The following is a 22,961-nucleotide window of genomic DNA, read 5'->3' as shown; positions in this document are numbered from 1 at the left end:
CCTCCCATAACCAGTGACCCACAGCAGGTTGCTGGCAGCATGTAAATGAGGACTGGGCCTTGAAATGGACCAAACCGGCCTCCATCTTCACTCTTCACCTTCTGATTTAAAATCATCCCTGTGGGATACAAATTATGTGTCAAGACCTAAACTGGAGACAAAATGAAGCAGAATGAACTGCCTGCTCCACTGCTAGATCAGTCGCTGACTCTGAATTGAGAGTGCCCTTGTACTATAATCGCAGTGTTGTTGCTAAGTGAACGCTTTGCACCAGAACTGCTGCTGTGGTGTCAATGCACGCTGAGAGGCTGGTTATGTTACCGATAACAATCTCCAACACAGTACGTGTGGAGTATCACACAGAGCGACAAGCCCTGAATTAAACTGTCAGCTCCCATGTTGCTTCACACCAGTGAGAGTGGAGCTCTGCATCTGCTTGCTTGTCCAAATGTGAAGAGTTTTACCCACCAGATTCCAAACAGCAGCTAATCTTTCGTGTAAGGAGTCAGCTGACACACATATTAAATAGGCTCAAAATCAAGTTTTGGTCATTCACAGGAAATCTAGTCAACCATCTGGTAACTTTTAAAATTTGCCTGTACATGCTAGTTATACTGCAGCCTGTGAAACCTAATCTGTGTGAAACTTGTACATTGCCTTTTGTGCAGTCTACCTACATCTGAGTTATACTTTGTATAAACAACATCCAAAGCCGTTTTGGCACAGCTTAAAGGATGTATGCTGGGCCATAAGAGGCATCTGTCACACATGACCAAGACCTCAGGTAACTTGCCCTCCTGCCTCTTGCACTGCTGCTTTGATGCTGCCCATCAGAAGATGCTTGAGAATCTCTAGTGACTGTACCTCCAGGTTCCTTCTTCTCTGCCCAACCCGTTGTGGGTGTGATCTTTAGCTTCTATCGCTCCCTGTCCTCAGTGACATGACTGACGTTGATAATATCATCAATGGGGAAATTATGGGCACAAATTCATGTAGCCACATACAAGCACAAAGTATGTACCAACATCCTGCAGCACAGGATATTAATGCTGCATTATGCAGTACACCCGGTACTCTGAGATTTAAAGGAATCCAGTTGAGTGTGGGTCCATTTTTGCCAGACCCATGTTAGATCATGAGTCTATCAACTCAAGGCAAAGAGCAGTGTAGGGGTTGGATTAATGCCGGTAACTAGGCTGGTTTCAATCATATTGTGCAGATGGCACCATCTCATCTTCCACTTTTAAACGGAAAACAACTTAGTGTACCACAGACTTCTGTACAAGCATAATTGTGGTGTGAAGCTCAATCTGCCTTGTTTTCAGCCTATGTTCCAGACAGTATGGAACAGTGCTCTCAAACTCACTGATGGAATATTTGTATGAAATTAACAAGGAAAATGGTACATACTCACTTCTACAATACATTCTGCTACAAATTGTTTTCTATTCCTTAAGACATTACTACAGGCTAGTTATTGATTTTTTTGATTTCTATACCCTCACTTCTAGTTTTGCTTCTTAACCTTTGGGGAATTAGGCAGTATTTCTCTTTTCCCACAGGAGATTAAAGAGGTGTGCTGGATCGGCTTGATTGTACAGAGATTGTAATAGAACATTGCTAGACAGACCGAATAACCTTTTCCAATTCTTAACTTCATGTTCTTAAGCAAAATTTCTGGAGATCTTCAAATCAGAGGATGTAAGCACTGGGCTAGCCTGGCAGTACGATGTGTACCTCAGACACGGAAACTTACACTGATAAGAACATCAGCTTTTGTCTCTGCTCACAGGCAAGGAGAAGTGGATTTGACAGGGATTTCAATAACAAAATATAGTTTATGCAAGATACAGTTTATAGGACTTACTGTAGAGAGTGAACACCCTTACCCTGGCCCCTAAATTGTTCCATCTGTGATTCAGACTAATCTCCAGATGTGGAAATGCAGCATGTGTTTCTACTTTGTCCTTGCAGGATCCTGTAATCCTAACTTACTCTGGAGTTCATTGTGTTCTTATTTATTTCCAAAAATAGCACACAAATGTTGATGAATTTAATCACTGCCCGATTTGGAAAACGTTGAGCGATTATAATTTACAGAGTTGAAGACAATGATTTTTCTGAATCTTGTTTTCACCTGATTTTTCTTAAGTTGCTAACAAGATGTCTTTAGATCTGTGTTCTCGTCTTATTTATCAAGGAGGAAGAACATTTGGAATAAAATTAGATTCCTTTGCATCCTGTTCATTCCTTGTAGGCACAAACCACTTACTCAAGGAAACAAAGGCCCCCGAAGTGAGATACCAGTGCAGAAATGTTTAACATATTTAATAGTATTTTAGAGAAGGCCTGTTTAATATAAATGGTGTTGTGCTGCTTCCATTAAAAGACCAGGGAAAGGAATTTGTCATGAAGGCATTACGTAATTTAATATCTCACTAATTCTAAGGCCCAAAGTATATTTTGTGTTTTGGTTGGAAGGTGCCTTCCTTTCTTTTTCAGATGTCAATTAATACTGTGGGCTGAAGTTTAAAACCCCACCACTGTGAAAACAATGGCCGCCCGCCTGCCCTAACCCTAACGTGTATGTCATGGAGCCACCGCAATCCTAAGCACGGCGGCTCATTTAACTAGCCAGGGCGGGCCGCCATCTCCTCGATCACATGGAGGGGATGGGCTGTCCGTCCCCGGCAATGGCATCAGCTGCCTGTGTGCAGGCGCTGACCCCATTTTTAAAGGGCTTTGAGTCCTACTGTTAAATTTAAAGATTTAATGCTGAAGTGAATGAAAAAAAATTAAATACATTTATTTTGTCCCTCTCCCACCCCTCAATAACAATTAAATTAGTTACTTGCCGTCTCCCCCCCCCCCACAAAACACTTACCTTGTCCACCTGACCTTCCCCCCTCCAAAGTGCATAAACTTTAACCTAAAACCCTTTCCACCATCCCCTACACCAATGATGCCATTTTGACCCCGTTGTCCCCTGCCCCCGCACTGACGAACTAACCTCCTCTTCTCTCCCCACCAGTGTTCCGCCTCGTTTCCCCAGACGAGGATCTGAAGGTGCGGGAGTGTCGGCCAGCGGCAGAACGATCACACTGTGATGGAAGGCGGCGGCGTAAATATAATTAATGCATTCATTTTAATTTACTTGAATATGTAAATGGGGGTCCCATTACCGAGCAGCGGGGGGGCCGTCATGAGGCCTCGCCACCGCCGGCAATATCGGGCTGGGCCCTCCCGGCATCGGGGTGTGTGGCGGCCCTCTCCCGGAGGCAATTTACGGTGCCACCCACCCCCCCCCCGCCCACCCGCCATGAACCCCGACGTCGGGGGGGTCTGTAAAATTCAGCCTTGTATATTTTCAGTACTTTGGTGGTAAAATTGCCATCAGTAAAATTTGTAATGCAGTGTTTAGTATGTTGATGTTGAATGGATTAACACATGCATTAAAGTAATACCCAGGAATTTCGTATAAAACACAGTAATGCCATTGTCGCAATTATTGCTGACAGTGATTTCACACTCCTGTCCAAAGTAACTGCTACATTTTGTGGGCTATAATACTAAAATGATTATACAGCTTTAGGCTAGTCGTACAGATAGGTGCACCATAGGCTAGTGCACACTCTCCATACAGAACTCTATAGACAGAACTTGCTTCTAGGTTATGAGACCTGACATCAGAAATGGTTCACTACAAAATTATTCTTTTACTAAGCATGGCACAATATACTCCAGAATTCCTTCATTTTGTTTCCTTTTCTTAACTTTTCTTATATTTTCTGGAGTTTCTTCACAAGCCACATGAACTCATTTTCCTTACGCAATAAAACTATTGACATTATGCTATTTAAGTATGAATGTATGAAATTCCTCTAAGTTAACAGAAATGCTAATGGTTTATTTTAAATGTTATAACGCCTTTGTTAAGATGGTGGAGAAAAGCTTTTCACAGAAACAGGTCATATGTTTTTACGCTAATAATCACACAGCATAATTTCTGAGCCTATTATGGTTGACCAATTGCTCATTTCTCTACGCTTTGCACACTTATGACAAATCTTGCAATAACCATGTCTTTGTGTCATGACTGTAAAAAGGAACAGGCTTGAGAAAGGTTAATTTTGACCTATCTGAAAGTCAGTCTCCAACATGTATGTTGCTATTTCTCCAGCACTGACCAGGGATGGCTGCGGGCCTCGGTTTCCTTGGTCCACCAGGATCTTTTTCGACAACACGTTGCACGTCACATTGCACGTCACGCTGAACCTCACGCTGAACCTCACGCTGAATGTTATGGGGCACATCACACTGTATGTCACGTGGTACATTACGCTGCACATCGCACTGCACCTCGCGCTGGACTTCGCGCTGTATATCACGTTGTACACCTTCCTCCTCCAGATACTGGGAACTGCAGAAAGAACAAGGACATGGTCACTGGACATGCTGAGAAATGGATGAAAATCAGAGGTGAGCGCACCAGAGTCTGAGCTGACATAAAGTGGGTATTTTACTTTGTCCCACAAATTTTGCCTACACTAGCCATTCGAATCAAGGAATAGTTTTCCAAGATTTCTTCCCTTTCTCACATTCTTTCTGATCTTTTCCTGAAGGTTCTGGTTTTCCATTGTCTCACCATTGGCACCCCATGTCTTCAGTTGCCTCAGCCCTAAATGCTGGAATTCCAGACCTAAATCTCTCCACCTCTCTACCTCTCTCTCCTTTTATGATGCTCCTTCAAAAGTATCTCTTTTACCAAGCTTCTGTCACCTGTCCTGATATCTCTTTACGTGGATAGGTGTTGTGTTTTGTTTGATAGCGTTCCTGTTCAGAGTCTTGGCACATTTTACTATATTAAAGGTACTATATAAATGCAAGCTGTTGCTTTTTTAGGATGAGGCAAGATTCCACCGGCAACCTCAGATATTTGGTGACGGGAAAATGAGAATGGTTGTAATACCCTCAAATTTGCAGATGGCAGGACAATATGATAATGCTGATAAATAAAAGCATATGAGATCCTGGACTTTGCAAATAAAGGAAAAGCGTAAAGAAAAAGCAAGAAATTTGTGCGAAAACTTTATAATTCACTGGTTAGTCCTCAGCTGGAGTATTGTGTTCAGTTCCGGGCACCACTCTTTTGGAAAGATGTCAAGACCTTGGAGAGGGTGCAAAGGGCATTTATCAGAAAGATACCACAGATAAAGGGCTTCAGTTACATGGAGAGATGAGAAGCTGGAATTGTTCTCCTTAGAGTAGAGAAGGTTAAGAGAAGGTTGAACAGAGGTGCTCTAAATTATGAGGGGTTTTGATAAGGAGAAAGTGTTTCCACTATCTGAAGGGTCAGTATCAAAAGGCCACAGATTTAAAGTAATTGCCAGAAGAACTAAAGGGAAGGATAGGAGCATTGGTTTTACACAATGGGTTTTTATGATCTGGAATGTATGACTGAAAGAGTAATAGAAGCAGCGTCAATAGTTGCTTTCAAAAGGGAATTGGATATGTATTTGAAAATAAAAATTTGCAGGGCTATGACAAAAGAGCAGGGGAGTGGTTCTAAGTAATAACTTTTTCAAAGAGCTGACACAGACACGATGGGCTGAATGATTCTATGAAATAATTTCTCAAGACATACTGGAAAGCTCACACGAAAATGGTCAATTGGGCAAAATCCCAGGGGTCTGTGCACCCTGCAGATCAGAGCGAGTGAGCCCTTCTGGAGAAAAGAGTGGAGGAAATTGGGAGAGGTGAAGGCTTCCCCGCTTCTTCCCCATGCACGCTTCTGACAGTGTTGGGCCCGGCAGATCCCACAGGTCTGAGGCCTGGTTGATTTGAGTAGACAACCAGTGCATGAGCCTCGACTGTGAATGCTGGGAGAAAAATCGTCTCAGTACAAGGTACCGCTTATAAAATAATTAATTCATTGTCGCAGATATTAAGCATGAAAGGATCCCCTGAATTATTCAGGGTCACCAGCCGAAGAAACTCATAAATAAAAGACTGAGGGCTGGATTTTAATGGATTTCCGATGCCGGGAATGGGGGCGGTGGGGGGGTGGGAGGAATGAAGATTGCAACAGAGGAGGCCCGCCACCACCACCAATGCCAGCAGGCTCCGTACCGATCCCGGCAGCAGTGGCGGTGCTGAGGCCTCGTGGCGGCCGCCCTGCCGCTCAACGATGGAATCACCATTTCCACATTTAAATTCATTTACATACCTGACTTAAAGAAGGTCCCGTCGCCTCCTTATTCACCACACCGATCTTCATTCGGGCGGCCGGCAATGCCGCGCCTTCGAATCCCTGTTCGGGGAAACGAGGCATGATACCTGTGGGGAGGTGGGAGGAGGTGATTTTCGCTGTGCAGGAGGGGGGAACGGGGTTGAAATGCTTCGGATTGGTTGGGGGGATGATGGGTAAGGGTTAAGGACAAAGGTTACGAACTTTGGGGGTGGGGTGGGGGGGTGGATGGTCAAATATTATCGGTGGGTATTCCGGGCTGGGGGGGGGGAAAAGGGCAGGAATTATGTGTTATGCCACTGGGTTGTTGGGAGAGGCCATGGGAATATTTTTTCATTCATTTCTATAAACTTAACATTAATGGTGTCTTTAAAAATTCAAATGTCCAGTTAGGGCTGTAAGCCCTTTAAAAATGGTGCCAGCGCCTGCCCATTGGCGTCGGATGCTGTTGCTGGGAATGGCTTGCCCGCCCCTTCCACGTCATTGGAGGGGTGGGGAGGGCGGCCGCCCCGGAAATGGAAACCAACTGCCACGTTTGGAATTGCGGAGGCTTCGCAACGTGGGCCCCGTGCGTGCGGGCCCCAGATTTTTACGACGGTGGGCTTTTAAAATGTAGCCCCAAAGTAACAGAAAATGCTGGAAAATACATGGATGTCGGTTAACATCATACATCTGAAAAGTCTTAACCCATCTTTTCTCCACAGATACTGACTGGGTTTCTGTGTATTTCTGGTATTTTCTATTTAACTTGTTCGGAATATCCATTCTGGATAAGAATTGAAAGCAAAAGTACGTATTTATATGATGAACATTAATGTGTGTTTTAGTGCCATTCTATAGTACCTTGCTATATCTATACCATCTGCCTATAATCAAACTGTTTTAAATTATAAGCATGTGGTCTTTATTTGAAGAAACATCGATTTATTACTGTGCTTTTACGACAAGGAATTGCTTTTTCCCTCGGCTTCTCAGTCAGTTTTTATTAAAGGATAAGGTAAGTGGAAACATTCGCTTTCAACCAGTGAACATCATAGTAAAGAGCATGTGATCGTTTTAAACTTTAAAAGTAGACCATTTGAGATCACCTTTAGACTACATAACTGAAAGCACCCTCAGATTAATGATTTCAGATCACAGTTATATTACACTTTGCATATCAATCGGAGGAGGTGAAAGAAATTTCAGACATCCACGGAGAAATTGGAAAAGAGAGCAACACTGTACAGAATTAGCTATTCAAATTGGGAAAAATGTTTACACATACTCCTTAATGTAAGTTAAACTAGCCTACAGAATGTACAGGAGTACGATTTTGCAAAATAAAATGAGTAATAGCAAGCAAAATTTTCTTTGTTATTTACAAGCCTGCTTGTATTCAATTTTGCGAGAGTGCAATTTTTTTAGTCACATCGACAATGTGTAAAAAGAAGCCGATTTGTAGTTGTCACTTTGTTACTGTGAGGACATTATGTTTGGTGCTGTTTAATTTTCATTTAATTCAATTTCCTTTCACTTAATGCTCGGCATCGCAGGATTATTATGGACAAGGAAAACTAAATACTTGACCCATCTTAATTCTTCATCCATCTATAAAGATTTTACATTGCAACCCCACCCTAGGGCTGAATTTTATGTCCCCGCCACCAATTTCAGCAGCGAGCGAAAAAAACGTGGCCCGCCAGTGGGGGCACTGCATCACGGAGCCGCCGCACTTGCATTTAAATAGCCAGGGCAGGCTGCCCACCGCCTGCCAATCATGTGGAGGGGCGGGCTGTCCATCCTGGGCAATGGTGTCAGCTGCCTGTGTGCAAGCGTTGAAGCCATTTTTAAAGGGCTGCTAGCCCTAGGGGCTAATTTAAATATTTAAAGATAAAGTGAATTAAAATAAATATTTTTTTTTTGCCCCTCTTCCACCCCCAATAACAATTAAATTAATTATTTGCCCGCCCTTCCCAAAAACACTTACCTTTACCATCTGACCTTCCCCCGCCGCCCCCCCCCCCACTCCAAACTGCACAAACCTTCAACTACAACCCTTCCCACCATCCCCTCCAACCATGACATGCATTAGAGTGCTATAGTGGAAGTTTGGGAACTGAGGAAGTTCGGTAAGGAGGGAGTGAGGAGCTCCTTTCATTTCCTACCTGTCCTCAGAGTGAGGGGAGCCGAGAGCTTCCAAAGAGCACAGCTGAATGGGAGAAGACTCGGAAGGCGGAGTTCCAGACTGGTAAGTATAAAAAAACTTACCTCTGGTAAAAAAAACTGAAAGTGACGACACAGGAAAGCTGTGACCTGATTGGCTGGTAGGGAAATTTTTTACTGAATTTGAAAATAAAACATTGATAAAAATTGATTAAAACTCTAATTAACTAACTGAGTAGAGTAACTAAACCAGAGGGAGGAGATTACTGTATTTACTTGGCATTTAATATTTATAGTAATTATAACAATTTAGTAAGGTTTTAATAAGTATTTATTTATTTTAAATTAATTTAATTAATTAGTGCTAGAAATGTCAGTTAGAGGGGTGAAGTACTTCACCTGTGAGATGTGGGAGGTCCGTGACGCTTCCAGCGTTCCGGACGACTACATCTGCAGGAAGTGTACCCAGTTGCAGCTCCTCACAGACCGCATGGATCGGTTGGAGTGGCAACTGGATGCACTTAGGAGCATGCAGGTGGCGGAAAGTGTCATAGACAGGAATTTTAGAGAAGTGGTTACACCCAAGGTGCAGGCAGATAGATGGGTGACCGCTAGAAGGGGCAGGCAGGCGGTGCAGGAATCCCCTGTGGCTATCCCCCTCTCTAACAAGTATACCATTTTGGATACTGTTGGGGGGGATGGCCTATCAGAGGAAAACAGCAGCAGCCAGAGCAGTGGCACCACGGCTGGCACTGTTGTTCAGCAGGGAGGGACAAAGCGCAGAGGAGCAATAATTATAGGGGACTCTATAGTCAGGGGCACAGATAGGCGCTTCTGTGGACGTGAAAGAGACTCCAGGATGGTATGTTGCCTCCCTGGTGCCAGGGTCAACAATGTCTCTGAAAGGACAGGGGGCATTCTGAAGGGGGAGGGTGAACAGCCAGAGGTTGTGGTACACATCGGTGCCAATGACATAGGCAGGAAGAGTGACGAGGTCCTGCAGGGGGAGTTTAGGGAGTTAGGTAGAAAGTTAAAAGACAGGACCTCTAGGGTTGTAATCTCGGGATTACTCCCTGTGCCATGTGCCAGTGAGGCTAGAAACAGGAGGATAGTGCAGCTAAACACGTGGCTGAACAACTGGTGTAGAAGGGAGGGTTTCAGATATCTGGACCATTGGGATCTCTTCAGGGACAGATGGGACCTGTACAAGAAGGACGGGTTGCATCTAAACTGGAGGGGCACAAATATCCTGGCTGCGAGGTATGCTAGCGTCACTTGGGAGGGTTTAAACTAGTGTGGCAGGGGGCGTGGGAACCAGAGCAGTAGGACAGCTAGTGAAATAAATGAGGGGGAACGAGTAAATAAGGCCAGTAAGACTGAGAGGCAGAGATGGCAGAGAGATGTTGCGGAGCACAGCGGGACTGGTGGTCTGAAGTGCATTTGTTTCAATGCGAGAAGTATAACAGGTAAGGCAGATGAACTTAGAGCTTGGATTAGTACTTGGAACTATGATGTTGTTGCTATTACAGAGACTTGGTTGAGGGAAGGACAGGATTGGTAGCTAAATGTTCCAGGATTTAGAAGCTTCAGGCGGGATAGAGGGGGATGTAAAAGGGGTGGGGATGTTGCATTACTTGTTAAGGAGAATATCACAGCTGTACTGCGGGAGGAGACCTCGAAGGGGTCATGCAGCGAGGCAATATGGGTGGAGCTCAGGAATAGGAAGGGTGCAGTCATGATGTTGGGGGTTTACTACAGGCCTCCCAACAGCCAGCGGGAGGTAGGGGATCAGATATGGAGACAGATTTTGGAAAGATGTAAAGGTAACAGGGTTGTAGTGGTGGGTGATATTAACTTCCCCGATATTGACTGGGACTCACTTAGTCCTAGGAGCTTGGATGGGGCAGAATTTGTAAGGAGCATCCAGGAAGGCTTCTTGAAACAATATGTAGATAGTCCAACTAGGGATGGGGCTGTACTGGACCTGGTATTGGGGAATGAGCCCGGCCAGGTGGTCGAAGTTTCAGTGGGGGAGCATTTTGGGAGCAGTGACCATAATTCCGTAAGTTTTAAGGTACTTGTGGATAAGGATAAGAGTAGTCCTCGGGTGAAGGTGCTAAATTGGGGAAAGGCAAATTATAACAATATTAGGCAGGAACTGAAGAATTTAGATTGGGGGCGGCTGTTTGAGGGTAAATCAACATCTGACATGTGGGTGTCTTTCAAACGTCAGTTGATTAGAATCCAGGACCAGCATGTTCCTGTGAGGAAGAAGGATAAGTTTGGCAGGTTTCGGGAACCTTGAATAACGCGGGATATTGTGAGCCTCGTCAAAAAGAAAAAGGAAGCATTTGTAAGGGCTGGAAGGCTCGGAACAGACGTAATCCCTTAAGGAATATAAAGACAGTAGGAAGGAACTTAAACAAGGAGTCAGGAGGGCTAAAAGGGGTCATGAAAAGTCATTGGCAAACAGGATTAAGGAAAATCCCAAGGCTTTTTATACATATATAAAGAGCAAGAGGGTAACCAGGGAAAGGGTTGGCCCACTCAAGGACAGAGAAGGGAATCTATGAGTGGAGCCAGAGGAAATGGGCGAGGTACTAAATGAGTACTTTGCATCAGTATTCACCAAAGAGAAGGACTTGGTGGACGATGAGCCTAGGGAAGGGATTGTAGATAGTCTCAGTCATCTCATTATCAAAAAGGAGGAGGTGTTGGGTGTCTTGCAAAGCATTAAGGTAGATAAGTCCCTAGGGCCTGATGGGATCTACCCCAGAATACTGAGGGAGGCAAGAGAAGAAATTGCTGGGGCCTTGACAGAAATCGTTGCATCCTCATTGACTACAGGTGAGGTCCCAGAGGACTGGAGAATAGTCAATGTTGTTCCTTTGTTTAAGAAGGGTGGCAAGGATAATCCAGGAAATTATAGGCCGGTGAGCCTTACATCAGTGGTAGGGAAATTATTAGAGAGGATTCTTCGGGACAGAATTTACTCCCATTTGGAAACAAATGAATTTATTAGCGAGAGGCAGCATGGTTTTGTGAAGGGGAGGTCGTGTCTCACTAATTTGATTGAGTTTTTTGAGGAAGTGACGAAGATGATTGATGAAGGAAAGGCAGTGGATGTTATCTATATCATCTTCAGTAAAGCCTTTGACAAGGTCCCTCATGGCAGACTGGTACAAAAGGTGAAGATACACAGGATCAGAGGTGAGCTGGCAAGATGGATTCAGAACTGGCTCGGTCATAGAAGACAGAGGGTAGCAGTGGAAGGGTGCTTTTCTGAATGGAGGGATGCGACTAGTGGTGTTCCACAGGGATCAGTGCTGGGACCTTTTCTGTTTGATTTGGATTTGGAGGAAAATGTAGCTGGTCTGATTAGTAAGTTTGCGGATGACACAAAGGTTGGTGGAGTTGCGGATAGTGTTGAGGATTATCAGAGGATACAGCAGGATATAGATCAGTTGGAGACTTGGGCGGAGAAATGGCAGATGGAGTTTAATTTGGACAAATGTGAGGCAATGCATTTTGGAAGGTCAAATACAGGTGGGTAGTATACAGTAAATGGCAGAACCCTTCGGAGTGTTCACAGGCAGAGAGATCTGGGCGTACAGGTCCACAGGTCACTGAAAGTGGCAACGCAGGTGGATAAGGTAGTCAAGAAGGCATACAGCATGCTTGCCTTCATCGGTCGGGGCATAGAGTATAAAAATTGGCAAGTCATGCTGCAGCTGTACAGAACTTTAGTTAGGCCATACTTAGAATATTGTGTGCAATTCTGGTCACCACACTACCAGAAGGACGTGGAGGCTTTGGAGAGGGTACAGAAGAGGTTTACCAGGATGTTGCCTGGTCTGGAGGGCAGTAGCTATGAGAAGAGGTTGGATAAACTCGGATTGTTTTCACTGGAACGACGGAGGTGGAGGGTTGACATGATAGAGGTTTACAAAGTTATGAGCGGCATGGACAGAGTGGATAGTCAGAAGCTTTTTCCCAGGGTGGAAGAGTCAGTTACTAGGGGACATAGGTTTAAGGTGAGAGGGGCAAAGTTTAGAGGGGATGTGCGAGGCAAGTTCTTTACACAGAGGGTGGTGAGTGCCTGGAACTTGCTGCCAGGGGAGGTGGTGGAAACAGGTACCATAGAGACGTTTAAGAGGCATCTTGACAAATACATGAATAGGATGGGAATAGAGGGATACGGACCCCGGAAGTGCAGAAGGTTTTAGTTCAGGTAGGCATCAAGATCGGCGCAGGCTTGAAGGGCCGAATGGCCTGTTCCTGTGCTGTACTGTTCTTTGTTCTTTGTTCTAATTTCACCCCATTCCCCCCTCCTGCACGGATAAATTTATCTCCTCCCCCCTCCCCTCCAGTGTGGTGCCTCGTTTCCCCAGATGGGGATCCGAAGGCGCAGGAGTGCTGGCCACCAGGCCGAAGATCGCAGCTGGACATCAGGCGGCGACGTGAACTTCATTACTTAATTCTTCTTAATTTACTTAAATATTCAAATTGGGGTCCCATCACTGAGCAGCGGGGGGTGCCACCACGAGGCCTCGCTGCTGCCGGTAATATCAGGCCAGGCCCTCCCAGCATCGGGGTGCATGGCGGCCCCCCCCCCGGAGGCATCTGCAGGCCCCCCTGCCATGGAACCTGACGCCTAGGGGAGAACAAAATCCAGCCCCTAGTGTTGCATTTAAGTATTTCTTAAATGATTCTAAAGTTTTCTCCTCCACCACTCTATCAGGACCATTGTTTACTCTTCATATGAATCAATTCAGTTACAGAATACCCTAATATTGGCACTTTGTCCATATTTTGCAATTTAATTTAATGTAATATTTGACATATACTTTTTCCATTCACTTTGCTGTCTTACATACCTGAATAAGATCACATATAAGAGATGTAGAATGATACCAGTGATGAGGGACCTCAGTTATATGGAGAAACTAGAGAATCTGGGATTGCTGTTGTTGGAGCAGAGAAGGTGAGGGGAGATTTAATAGAGATGTGCAAAATTATGAAGAGTTTTGATAGAATTAATAAGGAGAAACTGTTTGCAGTGGCAGAATGGTTAGTAACCAGAGAACACAGTTTTAGGATAACTGGCAAAAGAACTAGAGGGCAGAAGAGGAGCATTTTTTCACACTTGTTAGCTTGTTGTGACCTGGATTGCATTGCCTGAAAGAATGGTGGAGGCAGATTCAATTATAACTTTCAAAAGGGAATTGGATATATATTTGAAAAGGAAAAATATGTTATGAGGCAAGAGCAGGGGAGTGAGACTAATTGGATAGCTCTTTCATGCAGCAGGTACAATGGGCCAAATGGCACCCTCCTGTGTTGTATGATTCTATGATTCTATCCCCTCTCAGATTCCTGCACAGCAGGTAGATAAGTCCAAGTTTCTCCAACCTTTTCCTATACTAGTCACCCCAACACTAATGATCAGCTTTGTGGCAGTGGGTTTATTAATGTCTGCAGTCTCACTGAGACATGATTGCTTACTGAGTTGGTGGTTTGATATCTTATATTGTGTCATGGATCTCATGTGCAGTATTGATTTGTATTTGGCACATTTCCCAGAGCTGCAGTCTCACATTTAGAGCCATAGAGTCATAGAGTTGTACAGCACAGAAACAGGCCCTTCAGCCCATCATGTCTGTGCTGGCCATCAAGCACCTAACTATTTTAATCCCATTTTCCAGCACATAGCCCATAGCCTTGTATGCTATGGCATTTCAAGTGCTCATCTAAATACTTCTTAAATGTTGTGAGGGTTACTGCCTCTACCACCCTTTCAGGCAGTGCGTTCCAGATTCCAACCACCCTCTGGGTGAAAACCTTTTTCCTCAAATCCCCTCTAAACCTCCTGCCCCTTTCCTTAAATCTATGCCCCCTGGTTATGGACCCCTCCGCTAAGGGAAAAAGTTTTTTCCTAGTTAACCTATCAATCCCCCTCATAATTTTGCATACCTCAATTATATCTTCCCTCAGCCTTCTCTGCTCTAAGGAAAACAATCCCAGCCTTTTCAATCTCTCTTCATAACTGAAATGCTCCTGCCCAGCCACATCCTGGTGAATCTCCTCTGCACCCTCTCCAGTGCAATCACATCCTTCCTATAGTGTGGTGCCCAGAACTATACACAGTACTCCAACTGTCGCCTAACTAGTGTTTTATACAGCTCCATCATAATCTCCCTGCTCTTATATTCTATGCCTCGGCTAATAAAGGCAAGTATCCCATATGCTTTCCTAATCACCTTATCTACCTGTGCTGCTGACTTCAGTGATCTATGGACAAGGACACCAAGGTCCTTCTGACCTTCTGTACTTCCTCGGGTCCTACCATCCATTGTATATTCCCTTGCCTTGTTAGTCCTCCCAAAATGCACCACCTCACACTTCTCAGGATTAATATTGCCACTGCTCCACCCACCTTACCAGCCCATCTATATCGTCCTGTAATCTAAGGCTTTCCTCCTCACTATTTACGACACCACCAATTTTCATGTCATCTGTGAACTTACTGATCGTACCTCCTATATTCATATCTAAATCATTAATGTACACTACAAACAGCAAGAGTCCCAGCACCAATCCCTGTGGTACGCTACTGGTCACAGGCTTCCACTCGCAAAAACAACCCTCGACCATTTCCCTCTGTCTCCTTCCACGAAGCCAATTTTGGATCCAATTTTCCAAATTGCCCTGGATCCCAAGGGCTCTTACCTTCTTAACCAATCTCCCATGTGGGACCTTATTAAAAGCCTTACAGAAGTTCATGTGGACTACATCAACTGCTTTACCCTCATCTACACATTTCGTCACTGCCTCAAAAAATTCAATCAAGTTAGTCAGACACGATCTCCCTCTCATAACGCCTTGCTGACTATCCCTGATTAATCCCTGCCTCTCCAAGTGGAGACTAATCCTGTCCCTCAGATTTTTTCCCAATATTTTCCCTACCACTGATGTTAGACACACCGGCCTGTAATTACCTGCTTTATCCCTACTACCCTTCTTGAATAATGGTACCACATTTGCTGTCCTCCAAACCTTTGGTACCACTCCTGTGGCCAGAGAGGATTTGAAAATTTGTGTCAGAGGCCCTGCAATCTCCTCCCTTGCCTCACATAACAGCCTGGGATACATCTCATCTGGGCCTGGGGATTTATCCATTTTTAAGCCCACTAAAACAGCTCATACCTCCTCCCTTTCCAAGCTAATATGTTCAAATATATCACAATCCCCCTCCCTGATCTCTACACCTACATCGTCCTTCTCCATAGTGAACACAGATGATAAGTAATCATTTAAAACCTCACCTATGTCCTCCGGCTCCATGCACAGATTGCCACTTTGGTCCCTAATGGGCCCTACTCTTTCCCTGGTTATCCTCTTGCCCTTAATATACTTATAAAATGCCTTAGGATTTTCCTTTATCTTGCCCGCCAGTGTTTTTTCATGTCCCCTCTTCACTCTCCTAATTACTTTAAGTAAACCCCTACACTTTCTATACTCATCTAGTGCCTCCACTGTTTTCAGCACTCTGAATCTTCCATAAGCCTCCTTTTTTCGACTGATAAATCCTCTATATCCTTTGACATCCAGGGTTTCCTGGACATGTTGGTCCTACCCTTCATCTTAATGAGTACATGTTGGCTCTGAACTCTCACTATTTCCTCTTTGAATGACTCCCACTGATCTTATGTCGACTTTCCTACAAGTAGCTGCTCCCAGTCCACTTTGGCCAGATCCTGTTTTATCATCTTAAAATCAGCCTTCCCCCAATTCAGTACCTTTATTTTCGGTCCATCCTTGTCCTTTTCCATAAATACCTTAAATCTTACAGAGTTATGTTCGCTATCCCCGAAATGTTCCCCCACTGATACTTCTACCACTTGTCCGGCTTCATTCCCTAGGATTAGGTCCAGTACTGCCCCTTCTCTTGTAGGACTTTCTATGCGCTGGCTCAAAAAGCTCTGCTGTATGCATTTTAAGAATTCCACTCCTTTAAGCCTTTTGCACTAAGACTATCCCAGTTGATATTGGGGAACTTGCAATCACCTACTATTATTACCTTATTATTTTTACACCTCTCTGAGATTTCCCTAATATTTCCCTACATTTGGAAAGTTTTAAATGATATGTTAGGCGATCTGTGGAGTGATGGGATTGAATTAATAGTGCATTTCTCCCACCATAATCAGAATCATATATTTTGTTTGGGAGCTTTGACGGGAGCAGTCAGTTGTAACACTTTGAACCCTTTAAGTAACATTCCCCAATCTATCATAGCCAACTCGCACCTCATACCTTCATAGTTTCCTTTATTTAGAATCAGGACCCTAGTCTCGGAATCAACTCTCACTCTCCATGTTAATGAAGAATTCTATCATATTATGGTCGCTCTTCCCCAAGGGACCCCGCACAACAAGATTGTTAACTAATCCTTTCTCATTACACAATACCCAGTCTAGGATGGCCTGTTCTCTAGTTGGTTCCTCAATGTATTGGTCCAAAAAACCATCACGTATGCACTCCAGGAATTCCACCTCTACAGTATTATTGCTAATTTGGTTTGTCTAATCTATATGTAGATTAACGTGACCCATAATTACCATTGCCCCCTTATTGCATGGATCTCTAATTTCCAGTTTAATGCCATCCTCTACATCACCACTGCTGTTTGGGGGTCTATTTACAATCCCCACCAATGTTTTCTGCCCCTTGGTGTTTCTTAGCTCCACCCAGGATTCCACATCAGGATTCTCTGAGCTAATATCCTTCCTCACTGTTGTATTAATTTCCTCTTTTACTAACAACGCTACTCCACCTCCTTTCCCTTTTTGCCTGTCCTTCCTAAATATTGAATACCCCTGGATGTTCAGTTCCCATCCTTGGTCACCCTGCAGCCATGTCTCCGTAATCGCAACGATATCTTATCCACTTACATCTATTAATGCGGTTAATTCACCTACCTTATTGCGAATACTCTGTGCATTGAGACATAATGCCTTTAGGCTTGTCTTTTTAATATATTTAGTCAACTTTTGTTCCTTAAGGATGATAGATTTATATTGACCTAGGGTCTTGAAGAATGTTACAGATGTTATTTATTAACTGATGGATTAGGGGACACAGATTTAAGGTTTGTGCAAGAGATGCAGGTGGGAATGTGAGCAAGAACCTTTTTACACAGTGAAAAAAAAATGGGTGAGATACCAAATGAGTACTTTGCATCAGTATTCACCAAAGAGAAGGACTTGATGGTTGATGAATCTAGGGAAGGGAGTGTAGATAGTCTGGGTCAACTCGTAATCAAAAAGGAGGAGGTGTTGGTCATCTTGCAAAGCATTCAGCTAGATAAGTCCCCAGGGCCTGATGCGATCTACAATAGAATACTGAGGGAGGCAAGGGAGGAAATTGCTGGGGCCTTGACAGAAATCTTTGTATCCTCATTGGCTACAAGTGAGGTCCCAGAGGACTGGAGAATAGCCAGTGTTGTTCCTTTGTTTAAGAAGGGTAGCAAGGATAATCCTGGAAATTACAGACTTACGTCAGTGGTAGGGAAACTATTAGAGAGGATTCTTCGGAACAGGATTCACTCCCATTTGGAAGCAAATGGACTTATTAGCGAGAGGCAGCATGGTTTTGTGAAGGGGAGGTCGTGTCTCACTAACTTGATTGAGTTTTTGAGGAAGCGACGAAGATGACGAAGGAAGGGCAGTGGATGTTGTCTACATGGACTTCAGTAAAGCCTTTGACAAGGTCCCTCATGGCAGACTGATCCAAAAGGTGAAGTCATATGGGATCAGAGGGGAGCTGGTAAGATGGATGCAGAACTGGCTCGGTCATAGAAGACAGAGGGTAGCAGTGGAAGGGTGCTTTTCTGAATGGAGGGATGTGACCAGTGGTGTTCTGCAGGGATCAGTGCTGGGACCTTTGCTGTTTGCAGTATATGTAAATGATTTGGAGGAAAATGGAGCTGGTCTGATTAGTATGTTTGCGGACGACACAAAGGTTGGTGGAGTTGCGGACAGTGATGAGGATTGTCAGAGGATACAGCAGGATATAGATCGGTTGGAGACTTGGGCGGAGAAATGGCAGATGGAGTTTAATTCGGACAAATGTGAGGTAATGCATTTTGGAAGGTCTAATACAGGTGGGAAGTATACAGTAAATGGCAGAACCCTTAGGAGTATTGACAGGCAGAGAGATCTGGGCGTACAGGTCCACAGGTCACTGAAAGTGGCAACGCAGGTGGATAAGGTAGTCAAGAAGGCATACGGCATGCTTGCCTTCATCGGTCAGGGCATAGAGTATAAAAATAGGCAAATCATACTGCAGCTGTACAGAACTTTAGTTAGGCCACACTTAGAATATTGCGTGCAATTCTGGTCGCCACACTACCAGAAGGATGTGGAAGCTTTGGAGAGGGTACAGAAGAGGTTTACCAGGATATTGACTGGTCTGGAGGACATTAGCTATGAGGAGAGGTTGGATAAACTCGGATTGTTTTCACTGGAACGACGGAGGTGGAGGGTTGACATGATAGAGGTTTACAAAGTTATAAGCGGCATGGACAGAGTGGATAGTCAGAAGCTATTTCCCAGGGTGGAAGAGTCAGTTACTAGGGGACATCGGTTTAAGGCGAGAGGGGCAAAGTTTAGAGGGGATGTGCAAGGCAAGTTCTTTACACAGAGGGTGGTGAGTGCCTGGAACTTGTTGCCGGGGGAGGTGGTGGAAGCAGGTACCATAGAGACGTTTAAGAGGCATCTTGACAAATACATGAATAGGATGGGAATAGAGGGATATGGACCCCGGAAGTGCAGAAGGTTTTAGTTTAGGCAGGCATCAAGATCGGCGCAGGCTTGGAGGGCCGAACGGCCTGTTCCTGTGCTGTACTGTTCTTTGTTCTTTGTTCTATATCTGCTCCTCTTCCTCTATCTCTCCCTAACTGTTTGGAGGCCTGTAGTATACTCCCAGCCAAGTGATGGCCCCCTTTTGTTTTTAAGTTCTACCCATGTGGCCTCATTTGAGGAACCTTCTAAGATATCATTCCTGCTTACTGCAGTAATTGACTCCTTGATCAACAGTGCAATACCACCTCCTCTTCTACCCCCTCCCCTGTCATGCCTGAAGATTCTATACCCTGGAATATTGAGCTGCCAGTCCTGCCCCTCTCTGATAGCAATAATATCATAATCCCATGTGCTAATCAATGCCCTCAATTCTTATTAGTAAGACTCCTTGCATTAAAATAGATGCACTCCAGCATTGCATTTTTCACTTGTGCCTTAACAGGTCTATATTTGTTCTGCCTTCCAGACTGACTCAGTTTCTCTTCTATATTTGACTGAGTATCACCCCCTACTGTACCTCCACTCTGTATCCCACACCCTGCCAAATTAGTTTAACCCCCACCCCCCCAACAGCACTTGCAAACCTCCCAGCAACGATAATGAAAGCAAAATACTGCGGATGCTGGAAATCTGAAACAAAAACAAGAAATGCTGGAATCACTCAGCAGGTCTGGCAGCATCTGTGGAAAGAGAAGCAGAGTTAACGTTTCGGGTCAGCGACCCTTCTTCGGAACTGACAAATATTAGAAAAGTCACAGATTATAAACAAGTGAGGTGGGGGTTGGGCAAGAGATAACAAAGGAGAAGGTGCAGATTGGACCAGGCCACATAGCTGACCAAAACGTCACGGAGCAAAGGCAAACAATATGTTAATGGTGTGTTGAAAGACAAAGCATTAGTACAGATTAGGTGTGAATATACTGAATATTGAACAGCAGCAAGTGCAAACCTGAAGAAAAGCAACCTGAAAAAAACAGTGGGTAAGCAAACTGAACAAACTAAGATGAAATGAAATAAATGTAAAAAAAGATTGTAAAAAATGTAAAAAGGAATGTAAAAAAAAAGGAAGAAAAAATAACTAAAAATGAAAGTAAAGTGGGGGGCTGTTATGCTCTGAAATTATTGAACTCAATGTTCAGTCCGGCAGGCTGTAGTGTGCCTAATCGGTAGATGAGATGCTGTTCCTCGAGCTTGCGTTGATGTTCACTGGAACACTGCAGCAATCCCAGGACAGAGATGTGAGCATGAGAGCAGGGGGGAGTGTTGAAATGGCAAGCAACCGGAAGCTCAGGGTCCTGCTTGCGGACTGAGCGGAGATGTTCCGCAAAGCGGTCACCCAGTCTGTGCTTGGTCTCCCCAATGTAGAGGAGACCACACTGTGAGCAGCGAATACAGTATACTACATTGAAAGAAGTACAAGTAAATCGCTGCTTCACCTGAAAGGAGTGTTTGGGGCCTGGGATAGTGAGGAGAGAGGAGGTAAATGGGCAGGTATTACACCTCCTGCGATTGCAAGGGAAGGTGCCCTGGGACGGAGATGAGGTGGTGGGGGTAATGGAGGAGTGGACCAGGGTGTCGCGGAGGGAACGATCCCTTCGGAATGCTGACAGGGGAAGGGAGGGGAAGATGTGACTGGTAGTGGCATCACGCTGGAGGTGGCGAAAATGGCGGAGGATGATCCTTTGGATATGGAGGCTGGTGGGATGAAAAGTGAGGACAAGGGGAACCCTGTCACGGTTCTGGGAGGGAGGGGAAGGGGTGAGGGTAGAGGTGCGGGGAATGGGTCGGACACGGTTGAGGGCCCTGTCAACCACAGTGGGGGGAAATCCTCGGTTGAGGAAAAAGGAGGTCATATCAGAAGCACCGTCATGGAAGGTAGCATCATCAGAGCAGATGCGTCAGAGACGGAGAAACTGGGAGAATGGAATGGAGTCCTTACAGGAGGTAGGGTGTGAAGAAGTGTAGTCGAGGTAGCTGTGGGAGTCAGTGGGCTTATAATGGATATTGGTAGACAACCTATCCCCAGAGATGGAGACAGAGAAGTCGAGGAAGGGAAGGGAAGTGTCAGAGATGGACCATGTAAAGGTGAGAGAAGGGTGGAAATTGGAAGCAAAGTTGATAAAGTTTTCTAGTTCGGGGCGGGAGCAGGAAACGGCACCGATACAGTCATCAATGTACCGGAAAAAGAGTTGGGGGAGGGGGCCTGAGTAGGACTGGAACAAAGAATGCTCGACATATCCCACAAAAAGACAGGCATAACTAGGACCCATGCGGGTACCCATAGCGACACCTTTTACTTGAAGGAAATGCATGGAGTTGAAGGAGAAGTTGTTCAATGTGAGAACAAGTTCAGCCAGGCGGAGGAGGGTGTTGGTGGATGGGGACTGGTTGGGCCTCTGTTCCAGGAACAGAGGCCCAACCAGTCCCCATCCACCAACACCCTCCTCCGCCTGGCTGAACTTGTTCTCACATTGAACAACTTCTCCTTCAACTCCATGCATTTCCTTCAAGTAAAAGGTGTCGCTATGGGTACCCGCATGGGTCCTAGTTATGCCTGTCTTTTTGTGGGATATGTCGAGCATTCTTTGTTCCAGTCCTACTCAGGCCCCCTCCCCCAACTCTTTTTCCGGTACATTGATGACTGTATCGGTGCCGTTTCCTGCTCCCGCCCCGAACTAGAAAACTTTATCAACTTTGCTTCCAATTTCCACCCTTCTCTCACCTTTACATGGTCCATCTCTGACACTTCCCTTCCCTTTCTCGACTTCTCTGTCTCCATCTCTGGGGATAGGTTGTCTACCAATATCAATTATAAGCCCACTGACTCCCACAGCTACCTCGACTACACTTCTTCACACCCTACCTCCTGTAAGGAATCCATTCCATTCTCCCAGTTTCTCCGTCTCTGACGCATCTGCTCTGATGATGCTACCTTCCATGACGGTGCTTCTGATATGACCTCCTTTTTCCTCAACCGAGGATTTCCCCCCACTGTGGTTGACAGGGCCCTCAACCGTGTCCGACCCATTCCCCGCACCTCTACCCTCACCCCTTCCCCTCCCTCCCAGAACCGTGACAGGGTTCCCCTTGTCCTCACTTTTCATCCCACCAGCCTCCATATCCAAAGGATCATCCTCCGCCATTTTCGCCACCTCCAGCGTGATGCCACTACCCTTCCCCTGTCAGCATTCCGAAGGGATCGTTCCCTCCGCGACACCCTGGTCCACTCCTCCATTACCCCCACCACCTCGTCCCCGTCCCAGGGCACCTTCCCTTGCAATCGCAGGAGGTGTAATACCTGCCCATTTACCTCCTCTCTCCTCACTATCCCAGGCCCCAAACACTCCTTTCAGGTGAAGCAGCGATTTACTTGTACTTCTTTCAATGTAGTATACTGTATTCGCTGCTCACAGTGTGGTCTCCTCTACATTGTGGAGACCAAGCGCAGACTGGGTGACCGCTTTGCGGAACATCTCCGCTCAGTCCGCAAGCAGGACCCTGAGCTTCCGGTTGCTTGCCATTTCAACACTCCCCCCTGCTCTCATGCTCACATCTCTGTCCTGGGATTGCTGCAGTGTTCCAGTGAACATCAACGCAAGCTCGAGGAACAGCATCTCATCTACCGATTAGGCACACTACAGCCTGCCGGACTGAACATTGAGTTCAATAATTTCAGAGCATGACAGCCCCCCACTTTACTTTCA

General features: G+C 45.3%; 1 protein-coding gene across 1 annotated transcript in view; it reads right to left on the bottom strand.

The window, feature by feature from the left end:
• Window positions 1–22,961, bottom strand: part of LOC137375753 (uncharacterized) — a 181,435-nt gene that overhangs the window by 62,575 nt on the left and 95,899 nt on the right. Inside the window, exon 5 of the mRNA XM_068043142.1 lies at window positions 4,188–4,420. Within this exon, the coding sequence (XP_067899243.1) occupies window positions 4,188–4,420 (233 nt within the window). The remainder of the gene's footprint in view (window positions 1–4,187; window positions 4,421–22,961) is intronic.

This window comes from Heterodontus francisci, chromosome 12 (genome assembly GCF_036365525.1).
Source record: "Heterodontus francisci isolate sHetFra1 chromosome 12, sHetFra1.hap1, whole genome shotgun sequence".
Classification (NCBI taxonomy): Eukaryota; Metazoa; Chordata; class Chondrichthyes; order Heterodontiformes; family Heterodontidae; genus Heterodontus; species Heterodontus francisci.
This window is presented reverse-complemented; position numbering and strand designations above follow the sequence as displayed.